Consider the following 16,177-nt stretch of genomic DNA (forward strand, 5'->3'; position numbering starts at 1 on the left):
GGAAATAAAAGGGGTGTCGTTTTGTTACTAATATCCGTTTTTAATATTTGCTTGACTAAAATAGTGACATTCCTTCTAATTTGAACATGGAGACAAAGCGAGTGTATTGCTAGAAATCTTTACCTTTTTGTTTTTTACAGATTGCTTTCAAAATTTCATTCTATATAAAGGATTTTGCATAAAACTATGCCCAAGAAAATTCTACAACAACCTCTTAGAGATGGATACTCCTGAACAAATAAAATCACTGTTAAAGAACCAAACTTGCTCTCCGTGCCATTACACCTGTCTCTCCTGTAAAGGTTCTTTAGATTCTGATTGTACTGAATGTTATAACGACGCAGAAATCGTTATACCCTCGACGACAGAATCTTACTGTTATCCCGTTGGAATAGTTTCAGAAGTACTATCTGAAAAATGGTATCATCGTGTGTTTACTATGATGTACGTTTTAATTATCCTCGCTATCATACCTACCTTGCTCTACCTTTGGATAAGAAAGAGAAGAAACGATAATAAGAAGAAATTAAATTACCTAATAGCACAAAATATCGAAAGGGAGAACATCAAGACAACTGCATATAGTGATGACAGTGAGTTTATGCTTCAAATTTCCAATTAATTGATAATTGTTTATAATATTCCTTCTATTTTCAGCTCCACTCATTACTTTCTCTCATAAATCATATTTCATATAAACTTCTAGACAAAATCAAATCACCATTTTAATTAATCTAAATTTTTACAATATAAACACAAAATTAAAATAAATTACATTGAAATAATAATGAACATCTACACATTAGTCGATTGTGACCTTAACATAACCTATATTCGCTTTATTTTTTCCATAAAAGTTTGTTTTTTGCTGGAAATGCATCCAATCCAAACTGAAAAAAACAAAACAATAAATGCATATGGGTGAACCCTAATACCCCATAGGACCTCCTTTACTTCTTATCACTGCAATAGCGACCTCTATGTGTTGGTTGTGATTAGAAACAGGGGAATTGTTATCTATTGAGTTAAATTTTTTAGTGCCTAAAAAGTATTTTTACCCGATTTCTATTTATTCCTTATTTGTTCTCTTTTTATTTTTCACTTTATTTTTAAGACAGAATCTCATTTTTCCTGATGATATTTGTTCTCATTTTATCACATACTCTGATTTTTTTAAAACATTTGATGAAAACTATATAATTTAAAACCAAATTGTTTTAGTTTCTTCAATCATAAATACTTTAGTTTTTGTCCTGTTTTCTTTTGGAATTAAAACATTTAATTTTTATTAACATGGGAATGATCTCAATGATTTAGCTTAATATAAATCATCTTATACGATTTTATCATTTGCAGGGCCTTAGGAGTGAACATTAACACACTTTGGAAACATCAAATTGATTGTGATAAATTATATTAAATAGATCATGCTCAATAATTATGAAAAATCTCAAGATTTGGGAACATCGTTCTTAAAAATTATAATATAGGCAAAAATTTTCGTTTAATCTTGAAATAAATACTTGTAATTCATTTTAATTTAACAATTCGTTGTTTTACTTGACATATTTCATAATTTCTGTCAATATATATATATATATATATATATATATATATATATATATATATATATGCAACATATCAAATTATTGAAATAAAAACACAAATATAGTATTTTAAACAAAAATTCCGTTGCAGGTCAACAATATTTCCCATTAATTTTATACAATTAAGTAAATTATTTCTCCTAACATAAATAAAATAAAACATTCCTATGCTTTTCTAACGATTAGACAATATTGCTATGTCGTGAGGATATAGTAACTGTAAGTTAATTCGCCCACGCCAAACCAATGTTGCAAAAAGTACCCCTTCATTATTTTGAGCCATAAATATCGATAAATTTTAGGTTTTTTGTTTTTTTGTTATTATGAGCACTTGAAACAAAAATTTTTCAATTATTTGACACTTAAATTTAAGGTGGACAAAAAAGTTGTAATCGTCCACAGGATATACAATGATTTCAACAAGTCATCAATTCAATTTACTAACAAAGGCTTTAAAGTAAATTATCCATAAGTCACATATTATCAAATTATTTTAATGAATTGTAATCCGTATAACTGAGGGCCGCATAATCGCGTTTCTACTGTATTTTATATAACTACCGTACTTTAAGAAAAATAAACATCTACCAATTCAAATTATAGTGCAAAATAAGTGGTTTTCTTTGGGCAAATTAGCATCTCGTCTATGTAATCAAAAGTGTGTAAACGTCGATATAGGCAACCTCTAAATCACCTGAAATTAATTCCTGCTTTTATAAGCAAAATTTTTCTCTGTTAGATTTAATTAACGATAAGTTTAAAAAAAAATAATATGCTTGCTTCACTGATTCACTTTGTTTTTATTATCTTTCATACAAGAAGATCTTTCTCAATAATATTATAAAGGATATTTGATTTTTATATTTTGGGTGGGTATTTGATATGTTTGTCCACTTTTTACTTTATTCTTCAAATTATTCAACTTCTGGATATCATATGATAGATTTTACTGCATCTTTTTTTTAATATACGAGAGGTTCGTTCACTAGTTTATTTTTTATATTAATTTCATCACTACTATTACCAGTTTATTTTTCAAGTGTTTGATTGGTTGCCTATTAGAAATAGAGCATCTTTTGAATGAACTGACTATATCCATAAAAATATTTCACGACTGGCAGGGTTAGAGTGATAATAAATTGAATTCTAGTGCCTTTATTTACAAATATAAACAGGCATTTTACTGGTTTTGTATTATTAGTATAGAATTTTATTATTCTTAAACCCAATATTTTTTTATGTCCCCTACACTGAATTGAATATATTTAATTTCTTGTTTAAAAATTATGTATGGCAAGTTTTTTCAAATAACTAGCTGTTAGGTAAGAGCAGGATCTGTGATTTTATGCCAAAATATATTTTTAAACTACATTTCCTTAGAAATAATTTTAATTTAAATATGTTTTACTTATACGGAAACTGCTCTTGAAATTAAATTTTATATATTTAATTTTTTTATTTTTAATGACTGAACAACAGGGCATGCGTTTTAATTATAGTTTTTTCATTATTAATGTACAATTTCTCTACCCCTACATATTTTACTATCACCACACCTACATATTTGGGCGATTTGCAAGGATTCAAGAGTCAAGACATGTACAGTTACTATAAAAAATTGGATACTTTATATTTTTGGACACATTTTTAGATAAATTATTTTTTATAATAAATTCCGCACTTGTTTTTCGCTAGGTGCCATACATATAAACATAATAAAAATTATGTTGGGGTACCGAACATTTATATTGATTCCAACACTGTGTATTCTGTACTTATTTATAAAACTTCCACATTCGCAAATAAAGTTCTATTGTACTCAATACCTGTGCATGGTGATTTTCTTCTACTTTAAAAGTTGCTATTATATACAGTAATATTCAAAAATCTACTCTTTATCGTGTAACAATTATACATAAACATATTTGGGAACTGAATATTAAGAGTTATGAACTCCCCTACTAGTAATGATACTAATCTTGTTTTTGTTTATTCATACTGAAAATTTAATATTAATTACAGATTGAAGAATCGAATGTAATAATTTTTTAAAGTGAGTTCCATTTACTTTCTTACAGTGTAGTATCCTATTCTGGAACTCTTGTAGTTTTTTTTTTCAAATGTATCCATGGAAACAGCCCTACATCCTATAAAAATACGTTTAAAACATCAATATTTCTAGGTTTAATTTCATGAACCTTCGATATGAGACACCCAAAAGACAGATGATTGAGTTGGTCATTCCATGAAACCTCGTTCTCCAATCCTTCTATCAAACTATCCCTCATATGAAGACAGTACTACTGCAACTTATGGTGTGGAATAGCACTATCCTGTTGTAATATTACTTCCAGCTTATCGAAAGCTTAAGGTTTCATGGCTCTCGTACATTTTGCATACTCTCCAGATGAATGTCACCAAATAATTTAGTATTTACAAAATCAGGAACCGGTCCCAACATTGACCTTCTCAGAAAACTTAGTATGTGAGGATTTGAATCACTTCCATACCTCACATTCTATGCATTTACGTATCCATTTAGATAAAAATTACTGTCACTAAAACAAATGATTGCTATTGGTTGATTTTCGTGTCTATATTTTCACAAAATTACAATTACAACTTTAGTACTTGAAGAAGGATGTTACTTCTGTTAATATATCGATAAAAAATTTATTATTTCACAAGTATTCATAGGCAAAGTTTCAATTTTAATATCAACTGATTACATTTATCATAACATTGCATTTTATAAAATTCAATTATCAAAATATTCCATTTAAAATTATTATTCTCAATAAAATTGTGACAAATACATAATTATTATCACTAGTACTACCCTTAATATTCAGTTTCCATATTTAGTTAGTTTATGATAGATAAGAGGAGGATGTGACATTTGAATAACACTGTATACAAATTTTTAGTTGCTGCTGTACCCTATGTAACATCTTTGAACACCGTGCACGTTATTTTACTTTTATTAGACTTTATTTATGTTTTTAGTCGGTTTTTTTTTCTACATAATAAATCGATGGCTACAAAACTGTTTTTTTATAAAAAAGTTTGTTTCTATGGACCATTGAGATGGCTACAAATGCTGAACAACATAAATATAATTATATTTTTTCTTATTTTGAGCCGCAAATTCTATTTTGAAAATAAAACGCTCTGGAATTGCTGGTCTACGTTAGTAATGAAGGTTATATGTGAAATATTAATATATTTTTAAAATCACTTAATCAAATTATAGTAATATTACTAGTTTTAATTACAGTGCCTCAATATTATTGTTATCAAAACTATCTTAACTGTTAGTAATAAATAAATTTAAATTAATGAAACTGATTTTTCATTTACCACTTTCCCAGTGGACAAACCAGACCACAAATATCATCAATCTATGATTTAATACAATAACTACTGAACCACTAAATGGGCTATATAACTAGAAGGATCTAGTAGTAATAAGATTCTATATTTATTTAGAACAACTATTATATTTTGTAGGGACGGACCTTTAAATAGAGACATATATTTAGAACCAATTCTGAGGTATATGCAAGCAATTCATTGATTGTACTAATTATTTGGGTGCAGGGCAGAGGTTTGTATACGCATATAGAAAAATACAAAGGAAATTACAATTATTACTAATCATATAAAGCTTCAATTCAATTAATTGACATTAAAATATGCAACGGATACGGGAGAAACTTGAAAAGGATTTTACAAAGAATATATTCTTTGTGTCTAAGTGAACTTCCGACGAGAACTGGACATAAATGCAAATAATTTTACATTGCAGCAATCAAATTCAAAGTTACCCATCATCCTTGGAAAAGACTGTACATGAATCGGTCCAAAAGTTACTAGATTAGAAGTATGATGGTAGTTATGATATTTCGTAAGAAAAATATCTTTTTAAAAATAAACTTTATTTAATACAAGTTTACAGTTTCAGATTTACAATCAGAATGAAAAAAATAAAAATGAATGATCATGATAATATAAAGTTCTTTTATCGTTAAAAGCTGACACAGATAATTTTATATAAAGTGAGCAAAATAACTTCACATAACTCCTCCCTCCTTAAGTTAAAACGACACCGTCAAAGGGGTTGTTTTGTTGGGGTTGTTGACTGGCTTTCTTCATCTTCTTCAGTTTGAAACATCTCCAAAATATCCAGATTATCATGGCTGGTATTATGATTGCTAGAAGTCCGGGAATATTCCATATTGCAGGGTGTACTGTTTGATTTTGTATTGGTTCTGTTAATTCAGCTTGGAGTTTCAAATCCTTGATTGATTGAAAGTCGATTGTTTCTAGTTTAATGAGTTGTTTTGTGTGCTTTTCTGTTCTAGCGAATTCCCAATCAAATTTTGTGAGTATAAGAGGGTTTACAGCGGTTGTTTCTTGAGTATTACTAAACGTGGAATTTTCCGTATTGATTTGACAACCTGTAGGAATTTTGATTAGGGTATTTTGTTTAATCAATAGTATACGTCTCTTGTCGCAGTTTGATTCGATTTTGACTGGGACGATGGTCGGTAATGCTAGTATGAATTTTTCGTCAATTCTTTCAATGACTGGATGGGTCAAAACTGCTGGGCTTGCTTGACAGGTGGGTTTTTCGGCTTTTAATAATGGAATAATACAGGAATCTGCATTGATGTCTTCATGATTTTGGCACAAGTAGAGACTGCTCAGCTTTGGACTGGTGGTCGTTTGCGTCTATTCTCTAAAAAGTCATTTATAATAGTTTCTTCGGTGAGGTCGAAAGGGTCGAGTGCCTTAGTGTCACCTAGGATTATATCAAAAGGTTTGTATTTAGTTACTGAATGTACAGAAGAATTTTATCCTAACACAGCATTTTGAATGATCTGTTTGGGGGACATGTTTGAATTTTGCAAGTGAATAACGCGAGCATTTTCTAATAATGATAAATGAAACCTTTCAACGAGACTGTTGCTGTTAGAATTTCTGGGTGTAGTAAAATGTAGTTTGATTTTATGTAGCTTACAAAACTCTTGTAATAGCTGACAGTGGAATTCAGTTCCACTATCGCAAGTTATCGCTGGAGTTCTTTTTCTATAGTACTATAATTGATTTCGGCGGGATTGAGTGTACGCGACGCGTAAGCAATCGGTAGGTCGCTACCAATCGGTCCTTGGCTTAACACGGCACCTAATGCGAAATTGAAGGCATCGGTTGTAACATTAAAGGGTTTTTCAAAGTCAGGAAATTGTAGGATAGGGTCATTTGTTAACAAATTTTTACAAAGTACGAATGTTTCGATAAATTCGGGGGAATGAACAATTTTTTCTCCCTTTTCAGGCATTTGGTAAAAGGTTTCGTAATTTTCGCGAAATTCTTGATGAATTTTCTATAATAGCCTAGTAATCCGAGAAATGACTTTATTTCTTTAGCCGTTTTAGGTAAAGGAAATTGTTTTATGGCATCTATCTTCTTTGGGTTAAGCTTAACGCCTTGCGGTGTGATGACATGGCCTAGAAACTCAACTTCTTTTCTAACAAAATCTGATTTATCTAGTTGAATTTTAAGGTTAGTTTCTCTGAGTCTTCGAAAGAGTAGCTTGAGATTAGCTATATGTTCTTCTAGGCTTGAACTGAAGATAATTATATCGTCCATGTAAACCATGCAGATTTTTCCTTGGAGATCTTTCAAGACGTTGTCCATGATACGCTGAAAAGTGGCAGGGGCATTCCGGAGTCCAAATGGCATACGTACATAACTTGGTCTAATTATTCCAACGTCTAATATCTGTCGTTAAACCTCTTCCTTGTGTATATAGGGTTAACGGTATGATTTCGTGTGTACGGGTACTTCGTCCAATGTTTTAATTTCATGTTTTATTTCATTCGTAAAAGTCAATTTGTCCTTATCTTTATGAAATATATCTTTAAAATCGTTGCATAATTTAAGAGTAGCCTCTTTTTCTTCTTCGTTCAGGTGTTCTGTTTTAATGAAGTTTTGTATATTTTCTTCATAATTTTCCAAATATCTATTTTGTAAAATATCTTCGGTATAATAAAAATTATAATTTTGTTTTATAGTATTAGTAAGAGGTATCACTTTCAGTCCGTCTTTAATTATAATTTCAACGCGTTTATCGCTGCGGTTTATTATTTCAGTTTTCGCGAAACCATTTTTTGCAATTGTCCAATTGTAATAGTTTCTGGAAAATAAAGATTATCTATATTTTGACTGGGTATTATGACTTCTCCATTGAAACAGCTGACTGGAATTTTCACAGCAGCTATTCCGTGGGAGTCAACACATATTTTAAAATCTTCTTTATCAAAATCATAAAAAATCGGAATTTGAATATTATTATTCTTAAGTATATTATTCTCAAAATCAACGAATAATCTGAGTTTTTTTATTATATTCAGACCGATGAGGCCATCGAAATAGGACGGAATCTGATTAGTCAGGGTCACTTTTATAAGCAGGGTTTTCGGAATCGTGATTTATCTGAAAATCAGGGTAGTCGGTGTTTGAAGAATGAGAGTCTGATTGAATTTGGTGTAATTCTTGCGAAATGAAGTTTCTCGGATTTGAAGGTCTGAAATAATTATTAGGTTGGTTAGGTCTGAAAGTATTTCTTGAATTGATTGACATTGGTTCTGGTTTGTTTTCCGGAGTTTTTCCAGTGGGTACAAAGACGTTTTTTTGTTGCCCAAATATTTGTCTATTGGTTGGGTAATGTCTAGTTATTTGTCGAGGTTGGACTGGAATTGGTTGTCTAGGAAAATTGTTTGTTGGGTTTTGATCGTTTGGACTTTGTGTGGGATTTGGATTTCGGTAAGTGAAATTAGTTTGAGGTGTTTGTTGTCTGAACATCTGATTTTGATATGTCTTATAACTTGAACATCGATTATTACTATTTGATATTGGTCTGTTATAATGTTCTGAATTTGTGACAGTTCTCGTATTACTTTTAAATTTGAAATTATTTTGAGAATAATTGAAATTTTCTTCTTCAATAATAAATGTAATAGAGGCTTCTATTGAAACTGGATTCTTGAGTCTAATTGTATGTTGAAGCAAACCGGTTAAATCCCTAATGAGCGTTTTTAAAGCCATTTGGTCATATTGTCTGCGATATATTTCTTTAGTATTAGCAGGCATTTCTGCTAAAGAAAAACTATTGATTCTTTAAACCAGGTGACTTCTTAACACTTGTATTCTTTTAGCAAAATCTAATGTTGTTTCATTGTTAAAAGGATGTGCCATTAGGAGGTCTTGTTCTAAACATTCTAATGATCTCTTATCGCCAAAACATTGTGTTCGTGAATATTCAATTTTCTTGTTTGATTCCTGCTGTTAAATATAACCACTAATTATGGCCCTGGTAGATAGATAGATAGAAGCAATTTTGATACAATTATGATAACTATCTGTAGAAAACCTAAATACATTTTAACTTACGCCTATGTCTTAACTATGCCAATTATCAAAATGATGAATTTTTTTTTGGTATATTATATATTTAAAATGAATATTAGCAAAGTAAATAAACAAAGAAGAACTTACCTTTTATTATATAATTAGATTAGATTTCAAAAAATGAAATAAAACAATTATCTGTTACGTAAATGTTTATTAAAAACAATATCTACATTAAATATCGACTTAAAATTAATATCACATAGTATCTAATAGTCAAGCCTGTAAACAGAAAAAAATATATTTGAAGAACTGAATTTAATAATACAAAATGAAACTCACAGATCAAAAAATCCACTTTTTCCGTGTCTACTTTGTGCTTGACTCTGGGAAAAAGAAGCTCCATTAGGCCCTATGGAAAAAGCGGCAGCTTGACTTTGTGATTGACCACCATGACCTCCTGCGAACGCAACACTACCTGCAAAATTTGCTTCCTGTCCATGACCTCCATGACCCCCCGGCCCGTAGTTATTAATATTTGTTACGTAGTTGTTGTTTACTATTCCTTGAGGACCGTGACCACTTACACCACCTTGAGGACCATGTCCTATTGGAGTGTTACCACCAAAGAGTAAGCCTCCTAATAATGGTTTATGATGCTTAGTTGGAGATCGAATTAACCTGAGACCTGCAAAAAAAATTGGACACATTATTGTAATTAAATAAAAAGAAATAATGACATCAAACAGTTAATTACTAATTACAGAAATTGTAAGCTTTTTAAAATAAATTCTAGTTCTATAGGTGAATAAAACTATCAACAAATTATTCAGTATTTTCTCATAGGCGTGTGTATGCTACGAAAAAGGGTTACAAATGACAAAAGAAATTTGATTCAGTAAAATATATTTTGTATTATATTCAAAAATTATTGGCTACGGGTCCATGAAAATATACAAAAAAGTCCTTAGTCACTAATTTAGACCTCTTTTTAGCAGAGATATTAACAAAAAATCACTATTTGTGACTTCCTTTAACTTTTTTAAATTTTTGGAAACAGTCATCCAATGTCTAAGTCGAAATATCAAAAAATTAATTGTGTTATCACCTACTTTTAACCGGGTCTCTTTCTAAAGGTTGTGCCTGTAATATATTGTATCCAAGAACACCAATGAGCACAACAATTACACTTGGAAACTTCATTTTGAGCTCTAATCTGTCCAATACACACTGTTGATCAAATTAAGATGAAATAATAATAAACCTACTGTGTTTTATAACATATCTGTAAATCTTACCCCACTTTTTTTATTCTTGAGCTACAGAAAATATTCCAGGTCATATGAAGGTTTTTCAACTTGATCTGCTTGAGATTGTAAATTAAATAATTGGCAAATTTATTAAAAATAAGGAAGTTCACCTTTAGCAAGGTTAATTTCGGAAATTCATTTCTACCATCGACACCTAAAGTTTACCTTGTAGAGACATTTACATAAAATATATATTTAAAATATAGGAAATAGAAAAAAAACAACATCATAAATTTGAATAAGGAGCTTCATCTCATCGATTCATTAATTGAAAAGGTCAATAAATTATCAAAGAGATATTTAGAAATATGTTGAGGTTTTACTAGAAAGGTGTTTTTTATATTTATATAGTGGCTCCTGTCCATCGTCTACGATCTATACTTTTTGGCATTTCAACATAAAAATAGTTTATTGGTATTAAACGGTGCAAAATTCGTCTGAGTTGGTAAATGCCTCAATAGCAATTAATAAACATCTAGAATATTTTATACAACTAAATGAACATCATAGAAGAATAAAGGCACAAAAAAATAATAAAAATGAAAAGTTCTTGTAAACTTTGAAATTTCCACCAAAAATTGAACGCGACGTTCGGAAATGGTGATCTAAATCTCGTTCTGGGTTAGGAGTTAGCATCCACAATCAGCTGATATATGATCTACTCGACTTAAATTAATTTTGATATTCTGTGACCTCAAATGATAGTTTCCGAAAATCCCTGCAAGTATCGTTTAATGCAAATTTTATGAATGGGTTTGAAAATGAAAATTATACATGTCAACAATTATAACATTTCAACTTTTGAGATTTCATATTGCTACAAAATATGTTGATTGTAAAATAAATTGTTTAGAAAGTTATCTTTGATTCCTGAGTTTTGAACTCATAAGTGGCTTTTGAACTATGATCGGGTTAAGCCTATCATGATCTGAATGTTCGGTAAGAAATCAGGATCCGGTTCATTATCGTTCAGAAACTGAACGAAATAATCCTTTCTATTCCAGTATATCGTGTTTTTGATTTTGTAAACTTTACAATCCATCCCCCCAATTTGATTATTTTTAATTAATTCTTAAGAGCACATGAGTAGGTTATCGTGGGTTGCGACTTTTGTTCTTTTTTTGGCTTTTCGACATAAAAACAGTTTATTGACATATAAAATAGTTGTGAGTGAATCGGTAATGACTGTTCAATAATAATTATTACAACGCCTAAAATCTATTACGCAACGTTATTGAGATCTGTAAACATAATATAACTATTAAATTATAAATTGGTATATGGATAAAGTAATAAAAATAAAAAGTTCAGCTTTAAATTTGAAATTTTTCCTTAAAACGGCATTTGATAACTCTGATAACAATCTATATGATCAACACTTCTGAAAAGCTCTATAGTAGCCAATAGAACACAATCCATTTGTTATCCTTGTTTATATTATACTTGTTCTATGTGGCCAATCATATTTAATTTGCGGTGCCGTTTTCTGTAAAGCTGGCTTTATTACAACAATTTAAGCTTAAGGAAAGAAGAAGATCGGTCCTTTCACATTTTCTTTCATCCTACAGTAAGCTGCTGTTGGCTTATGATCATTAAATTTATATCATTTACTTAAAAAACGAACTCTATAACCCTACAAGAGTAAGTATTCTATTTGCAAAAGTATACTAATCCGTAAAATTTGTGGAAGTTCATTAATAAATGTTCTGCAAATAATTATAACCTAAAATATCCACATGTAAACTGTTCTTAGAGTAATTAAATTTTTTTAGAAAAATGTCAGCTCATGATGCAGGTTCTGTTTGGCTAAACAAAAGAATATATGAAGATGCCGAAATACAGCATTACGAAAATTTGGCAAAAGTGAGTTGGAAACTATTTATGTTCATTGACATTCATTGTTTTGCCAGCTGTAAACAGATGCGATCAAAAATATTTTCTCAATATTCACATCACCAAAAATGGAAAATGACACTAATAAATTCCTAAATTTACTAATACCGATAGGTAATTTTTTATTTGAACACTGAAAATTTTCAGCTAGAATCTAATACACCAAATGGTACTTGTTGAAAGATAGATCATCCTTTAAATTACACTTTTTCTAATACGATTTAAATGATTCTATGGAATAATTAACACAAAATAATTGAAATGAATAAGTAAAAATTTTAAGCTACTGAACTTGTTTCTTTAGTAAAACAGTAGAAATTATTCAATTTTTGCTAGATTTTATTCAAAATTATATTCTATATTTAAAGTTAGTAGTACCATACTTGTGAAAAGTGTATCTGAATGAAATTAAATATATGGAGTGATATGGATGGACTTACCTATATTAATCCCTGAGAAGGTAGTTGTCTGTTTACTATTTGCAATTTACAGCTCCCAGAGATTGTCTGTTTGCAGACAGTGAGTCAAATTATTATTTTTGTTGCTAAATTGTCTCAATTTTAGTTCATTTATGAATAAAAATTAGATTTTAAAACAGGTAAAAAATTGAAGTTTCCATCCATTTCAGTCTTTATCAAATCATAAGAAACCTTAAACGAAGGCAGTTTAGGAACAAAAACAAATTAGAGGGTCTAAGAAATAAGTTGAAAAAATTTATTATTAATTATATTACCATATATCGGAAATATGCTGTATTTAAAACTATTTTTGGTAATAGAATTCTTTTGTTTGGTGTAGGTAGCTCTAACTCCTTTGGCTGGTGAAGTAGCAAAAGCTAGGCAACGTTTGATCGAAAGTAGGGACACTTTTACTGTGAGTAAATTACCCTACAATTCATCAGTTTATTTTAAAAAAGATTCATCTATTATTTGTGATATAATGTAATCAAAGGTTTTCCAAGTGATTCATTTGCTAAAATTTTGAAAATTTCCCTTGTAAACAAAGCACAAGTGAAAAATGTATGTCTTAAGTTTGCAATTTTAAAATAATAAATTTTAGTATTGATTGCTATGTTTTCACAATCTGTATTACTGCTTATCATCCTAAATTCAATTGAATAATATGTAATCACGCATATTTGACCTATAGGTTAATCACTTATTATAGTTGTTTTGAAATAAGCACATAAATATATTCTATTTATAATAATAAATGTTTAAAATAGAAATGCATCTTTTGGTAAAAACTGTATCAATATTCACCTATGAAATTTTGTAAAAAGAATAGAATTAGTAAATAGTACTTGATACCAATTTCTGTTCCAAGCTTTTATATTTATTATCTCTCTCTTTTCTTTTTTTTTATACAGTTTTCAGTAATATCCACATTTACCTAGACTGCCAACATGTTAAAATAATTATATACCTCCAAATGACATTTAACATAAATTTTAACCATTCATGACTAAGATTGCATTACTCAAGTAATATAAAAAAATGTTATTGTTCTCATAGTTTTTTAACAAATATCGATTTTTGTTCACAGTAAGTTTAGTTAGTTTTTGTTGACTTTAATAATCACTTATCCATTTGTATTATCCAATCCGCTTCCTGTCATCTGAACTATTTATTTCAGAAAGGTTGTGAGTCATATTATGTCAGTTTCAAGTCTAACATTGTGAGTTATATATTTGACCAAGCCTCATTTTTTAGTACAGAAAGGAACAAAGTCGGGTTGTACCTTGGACATGTATACACAAGTTGAAATTGATTATAGTGTAGAAAAGCCACAAATCAGACAACTAGCTAAGGAGCATGTTTATAAAATTTCCAAGGAAATTGAAGTACAAGTTAAGAATATCTGATCTTGCAGAGTTTTATTGAAATAGTGCCTGTTCAACAAAAGTTTTGAGGAAAGATAAAAAACGAGAATTTTCATATAATTATTTTGTAACCATTTGGCCTAAGAAGAAAAAAATACTTTGCTCAACCTACAAAAAATAATGTTCAGGATCAAACATCTTTTACAAGCAAATTTAATTTCTATAGAATAGGTGCAGAGGATTTCACAGATATCATGAATAACTAGAAAACAAATAGCGTAGACAACTCACCATCTAAAATGACTTGATTTTATTATTCAATGTAATTAATTTTTTTAGTATATTATCGCCAGGAAGTTTGAAGAATGTTAGGCTTTGAGTAAACTTTTTTAATCTTTGTAGTTGCAGAATAATAAACAATAACTACAAAATTTTCAATAATCTACATTTAGTATAAAAATTATATTAAAAACAAAAAATTTAAGTTAATAAAAGTTTTTTTATTAGTGAATTTTATGCCCGTTCCTAAATAAAATGAAATCATTTTTGTTGATTTCTAATATTTGAATGTGTATTTTCAGTGTATACATTTAACAAATCTGTATTTTAATATTTAAGGCAAATATAGAATCAATTGATACTGGAGCTATTAAATTTATGGAGAAGAAAATTGTAGAATTTGGAAAATGTAAGTCAACAACTACCAATAACATGTTACCTATAATATCTCGATATTTGAATACGTAATATCACATTGTATTGTTTGCAAAAATGTTACTTAATTAGTAAAAATAATTTCAGCTATTGATGCTATCCTTAAACAATTGAAAAGTTTGGATGCACGTATAGCATCTTTAGAGAAATCAAATAATCAGAACAAAACTGTAAACGCAATTAATGTAGCATCAGTTCACAAACAAACTCAAAAACATGCAGATGAAGAAGAAAATGATGATGATGATGATGTAGATCTTTTTGGTTCTGAATCAGAAGATGATGAAGCTGCTGCCCAAGTTAGAGAAGAGAGACTTAAGGCTTATGAAGCCAAAAAATCCAAAAGTAAATTCTAATATTATGTTTTATATAAATTACATGAAATTCTTCTTTTTAGAACCTGCCCTTATTGCAAAATCAAATGTTATTTTGGATATAAAACCATGGGATGATGAGACTGACATGAAAGCTATGGAAGAAAATGTTAGAAAAATTGAAATGGATGGTTTACTGTGGGGTGCTGCTAAACTAGTTCCTCTTGCTTACGGCATTCACAAATTACAAATTTCCTGTGTTGTTGAAGACGATAAGGTGTCCATTGATTTGCTTACTGAACAGTTAGAACAACTAGAAGAATTTGTAAGTTTTAAAAAATTTTCTGAAATGTTACACTTACATAAAACTTTCTTGTTTTAGGTCCAAAGCGTTGATATTGCTGCCTTCAATAAAATCTAACTACATTCTACAAAAATGATATACTTACGATGATCATGTTCATACTTTATATATTAAATTTATAGACATTTTTGTCTGGTTTGATAAATATAATTTTAATAGCATTATTTGTTTTTATTTCTAAATTATATATGTCATCATTCATGTTCGACACCGTCCCCTGATCTATCTATTTTTTCAATTTATCCAATATTATATACAGATTTGACAATAAGAAAGAAGTTGAAATAAAATCTAGAAGGATCTATCAAGATCCCACTTTTCAATGAATTTACTTTCTTCTTTAACCAGCGCTACGGTCCTTTGAGAACTAAGGCCTTCTCAACAATCAATCGAATGTTAATTCTTTCTGTGCTCAGCATGGTGCCTCCAGCGTCAAACCCCCTGCTAGATCAGGTCCGCCTCAACGTCCTCCATACATGGCTCTTTGCGGTTATCGATCAGAAGGCATCTTCTCCATGTGTCCCAGCTACTGGGAAACACCAGCGCTGACCTCAAATCTTTCTGACGTGTCTACATCGATAGCAACCTGGATGGATCGGTCTTTGAGGAAGCTCTACAATATTGTTACGTACAAAAGAAAATTGTTTCGTACATAGTGAGCAAAAGCTATATCTTTGGTTTCAATATTTCATTGTATTTGTGAGTATTAAGACTACCTCATTCAATTCTCACTAAATCGG

General features: G+C 29.6%; 3 protein-coding genes across 6 annotated transcripts in view; 2 read left to right on the forward strand and 1 right to left on the reverse strand.

The window, feature by feature from the left end:
• The window catches only part of LOC130893449 (furin-like protease 1), a 103,123-nt gene extending 98,172 nt beyond the window's left edge, over positions 1 to 4,951 (forward strand). For all 4 annotated transcript variants that reach the window (XM_057799585.1, XM_057799607.1, XM_057799596.1 and 1 more), the window contains 2 exons: positions 141 to 593; positions 1,357 to 4,951. In XM_057799585.1, the coding sequence (XP_057655568.1) occupies positions 141 to 593; positions 1,357 to 1,364 (461 nt within the window). In that variant the 3' untranslated portion in view covers positions 1,365 to 4,951. The remainder of the gene's footprint in view (positions 1 to 140; positions 594 to 1,356) is intronic.
• A 4,263-nt stretch (positions 4,952 to 9,214) lies between these two features.
• On the reverse strand, positions 9,215 to 10,223 carry LOC130895307 (uncharacterized). Its single transcript, XM_057802531.1, has 3 exons — positions 10,133 to 10,223; positions 9,363 to 9,708; positions 9,215 to 9,302 (listed from the first exon to the last, which is right to left on the reverse strand). Exons 1-3 carry the CDS (start codon positions 10,221 to 10,223, stop codon positions 9,290 to 9,292), a joined length of 450 nt encoding a protein of 149 aa, XP_057658514.1. The 3' UTR covers positions 9,215 to 9,289.
• A 1,534-nt stretch (positions 10,224 to 11,757) lies between these two features.
• Positions 11,758 to 15,598, forward strand: LOC130892443 (probable elongation factor 1-beta). Its single transcript, XM_057797906.1, has 7 exons — positions 11,758 to 11,971; positions 12,103 to 12,193; positions 13,022 to 13,096; positions 14,664 to 14,733; positions 14,847 to 15,104; positions 15,157 to 15,398; positions 15,456 to 15,598. Exons 2-7 carry the CDS (start codon positions 12,107 to 12,109, stop codon positions 15,492 to 15,494), a joined length of 771 nt encoding a protein of 256 aa, XP_057653889.1. The 5' UTR covers positions 11,758 to 11,971; positions 12,103 to 12,106; the 3' UTR covers positions 15,495 to 15,598.
• Positions 15,599 to 16,177: the final 579 nt, after the last annotated feature.

The sequence above is a fragment of the Diorhabda carinulata genome, chromosome 1 (genome assembly GCF_026250575.1).
Source record: "Diorhabda carinulata isolate Delta chromosome 1, icDioCari1.1, whole genome shotgun sequence".
Classification (NCBI taxonomy): domain Eukaryota; kingdom Metazoa; phylum Arthropoda; class Insecta; order Coleoptera; family Chrysomelidae; genus Diorhabda; species Diorhabda carinulata.

What these genes read in the sequence shown, in the direction of transcription:
- LOC130892443 (XM_057797906.1), top strand. Translation starts at nt 12,107, where the DNA reads ATGTCAGCTCATGATGCAGGTTCTGTTTGGCTAAACAAAAGAATATAT. An exon ending in AAAGTAGGGACACTTTTACT is followed by an intron (nt 13,097 to 14,663) that starts GTGAGTAAATTA and finishes TTAATATTTAAG; the next exon opens with GCAAATATAGAATCAATTGA. An exon ending in TAGAACAACTAGAAGAATTT is followed by an intron (nt 15,399 to 15,455) that starts GTAAGTTTTAAA and finishes TTCTTGTTTTAG; the next exon opens with GTCCAAAGCGTTGATATTGC.
- LOC130895307 (XM_057802531.1), bottom strand. Translation starts at nt 10,223, where the DNA reads ATGAAGTTTCCAAGTGTAATTGTTGTGCTCATTGGTGTTCTTGGATAC. An exon ending in AGAAAGAGACCCGGTTAAAA is followed by an intron (nt 9,709 to 10,132) that starts GTAGGTGATAAC and finishes TTTTTTTTGCAG; the next exon opens with GTCTCAGGTTAATTCGATCT.